The following is a 6,212-nucleotide window of genomic DNA, read 5'->3' as shown; positions in this document are numbered from 1 at the left end:
CCAGAGCCTGCCACGGAGGCCCCGGAACACCCAGAGCCTGCCACGGAGGCTCTGGAACATTCTGAGCCTGCCATGGAGGTCCTGGAACTCCCTCGGCCTATCGTAGCAGCCCTAGAACCTCCAGAACCTGCCAGAGAGGCCCTAGAATGCCCTGAGCCTGCCACGGAGGCCATGGCCCCACCCACTCCTGTCTCTGCTGGAGAGGAAGCAGTGGCGGTCCTGTTGGCACCTGAGCAGGGAACCCATCCCGGGGCCCGTGTGCGCACTGCCCACACAGCTGGGTCCTGCTCAGCCCCAAAGGAGGCCCTAGGGGGTGAGAATTCCCGGGCTGGGGGCCTTGAGCCAGCACCCCAGGGGGCTAGGAGGGCACATCCTGCCGCTCGCCCTGAGGTAGGCCAAAGAGCAAACCAGGGGCTCGGGTTTCCCCTTTCTGTGACCTCGGAGGCGGGGCCGGGCTCCAGTGCAGAGTCCCCACTGAGGTCCGCATCCAGGCCAGGCAGGGGCTGCCCCAAAGAGCCTACCCCACACGCACCAGCACCCTGTCTGCAGCGGGAGCCCGTGCCGGGCCCGGGAAGTGGAGCATGGGCGCAGGTGGCACCAGGAGCCCCCAGCTCGTCCCCAGCACAGTCCCTGGAGAGCCCTGCTGGAGGCCCACCCAGCGTGCCCTGGGACAGGGTCCTCGGCCCCGAGCCCTCTGCTCCCCGTGTCCCCACAGAGGCACTCCTTGCTCCCTGCCCTTGCCAGGGCCCCAGGGAAGACTCGGTGGAAGGCAAGGAGCCCTCGGGCTCTCCGGGCCTCCAGCCACCACGGGCAGGAGCCCAGCGGGCGGCAGCTACCTTCTCAGGAACCACAAAGCCTCCAGGGGCCGGGCATCGTGTAGGCCTCCTGCCCCACTCCCCCCTCCTCAGCCCCAAAACGGCCCCTGTGGGGGACACCCATGCCAAAGACCAGGCCTGGAGGCTCTCGCCCCCCTGCCAAGTGCCTCCTGGCCCTCGAGGGCTCCCGGCCGCCGAGCAGCAGGATGACCAGGACAGCCTGGAGGAAGGTGAGTGGGGGGCAGGGGAGGACACAGCCGGAGCGCAGTCCTGAGCAGGGCACCAGAGTGGGTGGGTGGGCAGGCTATGGGGCCAAGTCAGAAGGCAGAGGCCTTCTTCACACCTCCCCCCTCCCCAGACTCGCCACCCAGGGCCCCGGGATCCGGCCAGGGATCGGCCCAGCACTCCGACAGCCATGGGGAGTCGTCAGCAGAACCAGAGGAGCAGGAACTGTCGGGAGCACAGGGCGCACAGTGCCCAGCTCAGGTGCCCGGCCAGGGGGGAGGGCGCACCCCTGGAAGGGCATCCCCTACTCAGGGGCTCAGACCCTGTCCTCCCCAGGCCCCCGCCAGCGGTGGCAGCGAGGAGACCGTCGCCAAAGCCAAGCAGAGTCGCAGTGAGAAGAAGGCCCGAAAGGTGGGTGGGGGGGCCGGCCACTTAAGGGGACCCCTCAGAGCCAATGGCCGACGAGCCGTTGAGTAAACGCAGTCCCGGACACCGGTGCGAAGCTGGGGCCCCATGTACGCCCGGGGCAGGGTGGGCCCAAAGCCCACAGAGGGTCCCCCAGAGTCGGCGGCAGAGCCTCCCTTCCCCCGTCAGCGTGCTGCCCCCCCCACCCCAGCCTGGGACCCCCCCCGGCCGATGCCCGGGTCTGAGCCCACTGTGCCCCCAGGCGATGTCCAAGCTGGGCCTGCGGCAAATCCAGGGGGTCACCAGGATCACCATCCAGAAGTCCAAGAACATCCTCTTTGTCATCGCCAAGCCTGACGTCTTCAAGAGCCCGGCCTCGGACACCTACGTGGTCTTCGGGGAGGCCAAGGTCTGGCCGGCCCAGGGTGGGGGTGGGGACTCGGGGCGGGGGCCTGGCTGACAGCCGTGCCCCCTGCTGCAGATCGAGGACCTGTCCCAGCAAGTGCACAGAGCCGCCGCTGAGAAGTTCAAAGTGCCCACGGAGACTTCCGCCCTGGTTCCCGAGTCCACGCCAGGGCCGCTAGTGAGGCCCGAGTGTGAGGAGGAGGAGGAGGAGGAAGAGGAGGAGGAGGTGAGGCCCAGGGACACAGGGGGGCCAGGGGCTCTCGGGGCTCTTCCCGGGGAGGGGGCAGCCCCAGAACCTGCCTGCTCACCTCCCCCCACCCCGCCCAGGTGGACGAGGCAGGGCTGGAGCTCCGGGACATCGAGCTGGTGATGGCGCAGGCCAACGTGTCGAGGGCCAGGGCCGTGCGGGCCCTGAGGGACAACCAGAGTGACATCGTCAACGCCATCATGGTGAGCGGCCGGCCCCTTCCCAGACCCCTGTCGCTGGCCCTGCCGGGCCCCTCCCCAGCCTGCCCTGTCTTTCTGTATTTCCCACAGGAGCTCACCATGTAGCCGCCGACCGCCACCCGCCCGCCACGGATCCATCCCCACCCCCAGCTGTGCTGCTCAATAAATGGGTGTCTCCTCAGAGCCTCTGCTCTTGCTCCAAAGTCCCGGGCAGGCTGCGGCCACATGGCATTTGTGAAGGGGAGACACTTCCTGGACCCATGCAGAGCCCCAGGAGAGCGGGGGGGGGTCTCCCCTCCCATGTCCTACAGGGTAGAGGTCTGTCCCCTGTGTTCGTAAAGGCTGGTGTGCCCACCCACTCATGTCCCAGAAATGGTGGCCTCCCCATGCCCCTGGAGGGTGGGTGTCCTCTCCCTCTGTCCCCAGAGGTCAGGGCTCTGTTCCCACATGTCCCACAGAATGGGGGTCCTGTGTCCACCCCCAAGTGGGGCTCTGTCCCCACGTGTCTCTGGAGGGTGGGAGTCCTCCACCGTCTCCCAGGGGGGAGGCCCATCTATGTCCAGGGTGCCTCACCTGCCCAGAGAATGTGGGCAGTCACGAAGGCGTGGGCCTGGGGATGGGAGTTTCGGGAAGGAACCCCCAGACTCAGGGGCTCTGGATGATCAGCTGCGGAAAGGCATTTGCTGGGGCAGTGGGTCCCCAAAGTCCTTGGCCCCTCACTGCGCCCGGAATGGCCATGCAGCCTCTCCACATTTTCTCCAAAGTCCAGGGACCCACTGAGTGGGGCCACATGGGAGCGGGGCCCGCAGAGGGGAGGGAGCCGTTCCTGCCATCCACACAGGACACTTAGGCCAGGGCCTGTCATGTGGCCACCTCCCCCACCCCCACTATGGCCACTCAGACCCATAGTGGGCTAGGGAGAGGCTGGCCCCGACTGGATGTCCCCTTAGCTCTGCCTGCCCGGGCCCACGACCAGTTCCCAGACAGCGCAGGCCAGAGCCAAGAATGAGACCCCTCTTTGCATCCCAACCTGCTGCTGGGACCCCTGCCTCCCTGGAAGCTGAGGGCCCTGTCCTCCCTCCTTGGGGACCCAGCACCCACCCAGCTCAGCCTGGAGCTTCTTACACATGCTGCCAGGGGTCTCCCCGGGCAGAGGCATCTCCTGGGTGAGGAGGGGCTCTCCACCTGACCCTCCTGCACTACAATCTCCAGGCCCCGACCCCAGGGTGGGTCACCCCTGCTGCCTCCCCATGTGCCAAGGGCACAGGAGGGGCCCAGCCAAGAAAGACCTAGGACGCAGTGCCGATGGCCCCCTGAAAACCAGGACCCTGGGCTCTCAGGGTGGAGAAAGGGGGACAGGTTTGGGGTGGGACCACCTGTGACAGCAGGGAGACCAAGGAACCGGGGACTCAGGTGAGGGGTCACACCAGCACCTGCTGCCCCAAGAGCCAAAGGGCAGCCACCCCAGGCCCCCAGCCCCCCACCCACCAGATGACAAGCACACCAGGACCACGGATGAATCGTTCACATCGCAGTAAACTTCTTTGAAGGTCTCTGAGGGTTTCGACAGGAACGTCGTGTGCAAAACCAAAGGGACCCCCAGGATCCCTCCAGGGACAGGCCCGTGCACCGGCGCCCCGGGGCGCGTCCTTCACAGTAGAGGGTCAGGCCGAGTCCCGGTCCATGCTGCAGCCCAGAGCCTCGATGTCGTTGCTGATGTCCGAAATCATGCGGTCCCACTCGTCCCCTTCCGAGGGCGCAGACTGGTCGTCCGAGCTGCCCGTGGCCCTGTTCCCAGGGCAGGTGCAGGTGGAGGTGGAGCTCAGCGCCCGCCGGTACCTGCCAAAGCTGTCAGTGATGATGCCCCGGCCATCCTTCACCCCGATGGTCTCGAGAAAGTTCTCGAAGTGCTGGCTGTCCTTCTCTGGGATAAAGGGCCGCAAACCTGTGGACACAGGGTTCGCCTGAGGCTCCTGCCCCGCGTCCAGCCCCGCCCCCCTGGCCCAACAGACGCAGAGGGAGCGCCGGCAGGTCCTGGCTCTGCAGCAGGTGGCTGGCCTCCTATCCCTGCCTGGTTCTGGCTGCGGCTGCTCACAGGCCTCTGAGTGCAGAACAGAGGGGGTGGGCGGACCTCCCCCGGCACCTCCCACTCCTCCGTGCGAGGACCAGACACAAAGGAACATGGGGGCGGTGGGGGTGTTTGCGGGTAACTGACCCCAGCGGGGAGGCTGGGGGTCGGCGAGAGCTCGGGCTGGATGTGCCAGGTGGCAGCTTGAACAAACGCACCCTCCCTGGACAGTGGGGGGCAGAGCCCACATCACCGGCTGCCTTCTCCAGGCTCAGGGTTCAGAAGACACAGCCGAGGCGGTCATCCCACAGGGTGTGCATAGTAGGCATGGAGGGCCACATGTCACCCACCCACTGCCTGAGCTCAGGGCCAGCGTCTCAACAAAGGCAGGTCCTTCTACCTGGAAGTGGTGCCTTCGCTTCTCCGCCCAGCGAACTCCTAGTCACCTGCCAAAACCCACTCAAGTGCCACCTTCTTGGAGGAAGCCCCCCCACCCCCAGCAGTCGCTCTGACCGCGCACACAGTCCTGGCTTCCTCAGTCTGGCTCCCGTGGGCAGGTCCTGCCAGTCAACGGAAAGAGCCCTCCAGGCCGACCCACCCTGATCCCATCCTCAATGGAGCCTCCCACACTCCAGCCACACCCCTGCGGGACTCACCCAGCAATAGGAACTTGCGGCTGTCCCCATACAGCTGGCGCAGATTGATGCAGAACTCATGCACTGAGGCCCCATCCCGGTACTCATGCAGCAGCGCCGCGAACTGCTGGATCTCCTGCGAGGACAGCTTGGTGCGCAGCTGCCGGGGGAGGGGGGCGGGGATGAGCGGCACTGCCACAAACCCCGCAGCCCCTTTCCCTCCACACTCGGCCGCAATCCTCCCACACACAAGGCTATGGTCCTCCCCCCTGCAGTCACCATCCTCCCACACACACGGCTGTGATCCACACACACAGCCGTGATCCTCCCCCACGCGGCCACGGTTCTTCCCCTGTAGCCGCTGTCAACCCCACACTCGGCTGTGCTCCTCCCCACAGCAGCCACTGTCCTCACACACAGCCACAGTCCTCCCCCCTACAGCCGTGGTCCTCCCTCCCACAGCCACAATCCTCCCCCCACACACAGCTGACTTCCTCCACACAGCCGCGGTCCTACCCCACACACAGCTGTGGTCGTCCCACACACACACGACCGCATTCCTCCCCCCTGCAGCCTCTGTCCTCCCACACTCAGCTGCAGTCCTCCTCCCTGCAGCCGCTGTCCTCCCCCACAGGCATGGTCCTCCCCCCTGCAGCCTCTGTCCCCCCACACACACAGCCATGGTTCTCCCCCTCTGCAGCTGCTCTCCTTCACCCCCCCTGCACCCAATCCCCCCCCCCGCAGCCCCTGCCCCCCCCCCCCCCCCGCCCCGCGGCCCCCCCCCCCCCGCCGCCCCGCAGCTGCCATCCTCCTACAGGGAGGGGAACGCTGACCGAGACCCACGAGGAGCCCACCCAGCAGCCCTCCTCTGACCATGAGCGCACCCTAAGGGTGCGGGCACACAGAGAAGCACACGAGGTCACCAGCAGGGTCCCCTGTCCCTGCTCCCTGCATCCCCCCCCCTGCCCCCTTAGGCGCACCGTGAGCATGTAGTCCTGCAGCAGCTCGGTGGCAGTGGCGCTCAGCTCGCTCTCACTGACCGTCTTGGAGTGGGGCGCCGTCTGCATACAGAAGGACAAGGGCGACACGCCGCCTGCGTGCACGCACTCGGGGAAGGAGCTGCAAGGACAGGGGCCATGGGCACGCGGCTCCCCGCCTCTGCCCCGCGCACGCGCCCCACTGCGCCCCGCGGGGGCCCAATGACAGCCAGGG

At 67.1% G+C, this 6,212-nt stretch overlaps 2 protein-coding genes across 4 annotated transcripts in view; one reads left to right on the top strand and one right to left on the bottom strand.

The window, feature by feature from the left end:
* The window catches only part of NACAD (NAC alpha domain containing), an 8,903-nt gene extending 6,423 nt beyond the window's left edge, over nt 1-2,480 (top strand). Inside the window, exons 3-9 of the mRNA XM_049642259.1 lie at nt 1-1,045; nt 1,174-1,301; nt 1,377-1,451; nt 1,708-1,854; nt 1,927-2,076; nt 2,178-2,300; nt 2,388-2,480. The exon at nt 1-1,045 is cut by the window's left edge and continues 1,961 nt beyond it. Of these exons, the coding sequence (XP_049498216.1) occupies nt 1-1,045; nt 1,174-1,301; nt 1,377-1,451; nt 1,708-1,854; nt 1,927-2,076; nt 2,178-2,300; nt 2,388-2,402 (1,683 nt within the window). The 3' untranslated portion in view covers nt 2,403-2,480. The remainder of the gene's footprint in view (nt 1,046-1,173; nt 1,302-1,376; nt 1,452-1,707; nt 1,855-1,926; nt 2,077-2,177; nt 2,301-2,387) is intronic.
* Nucleotides 2,481-3,813: 1,333 nt separating this feature from the next.
* Nucleotides 3,814-6,212, bottom strand: part of CCM2 (CCM2 scaffold protein) — a 41,729-nt gene continuing 39,330 nt past the window's right edge. For all 3 annotated transcript variants that reach the window (XM_049641197.1, XM_049641199.1, XM_049641198.1), the window contains exons 8-10: nt 5,981-6,119; nt 5,022-5,160; nt 3,814-4,242 (exon numbers count right to left, since the gene is read on the bottom strand). In XM_049641197.1, coding sequence (XP_049497154.1) covers nt 3,962-4,242; nt 5,022-5,160; nt 5,981-6,119 — 559 coding nt within the window. In that variant the 3' untranslated portion in view covers nt 3,814-3,961. The remainder of the gene's footprint in view (nt 4,243-5,021; nt 5,161-5,980; nt 6,120-6,212) is intronic.

This window comes from Panthera uncia, chromosome A2 (genome assembly GCF_023721935.1).
Source record: "Panthera uncia isolate 11264 chromosome A2, Puncia_PCG_1.0, whole genome shotgun sequence".
Lineage (NCBI taxonomy): Eukaryota > Metazoa > Chordata > Mammalia > Carnivora > Felidae > Panthera > Panthera uncia.
This window is presented reverse-complemented; position numbering and strand designations above follow the sequence as displayed.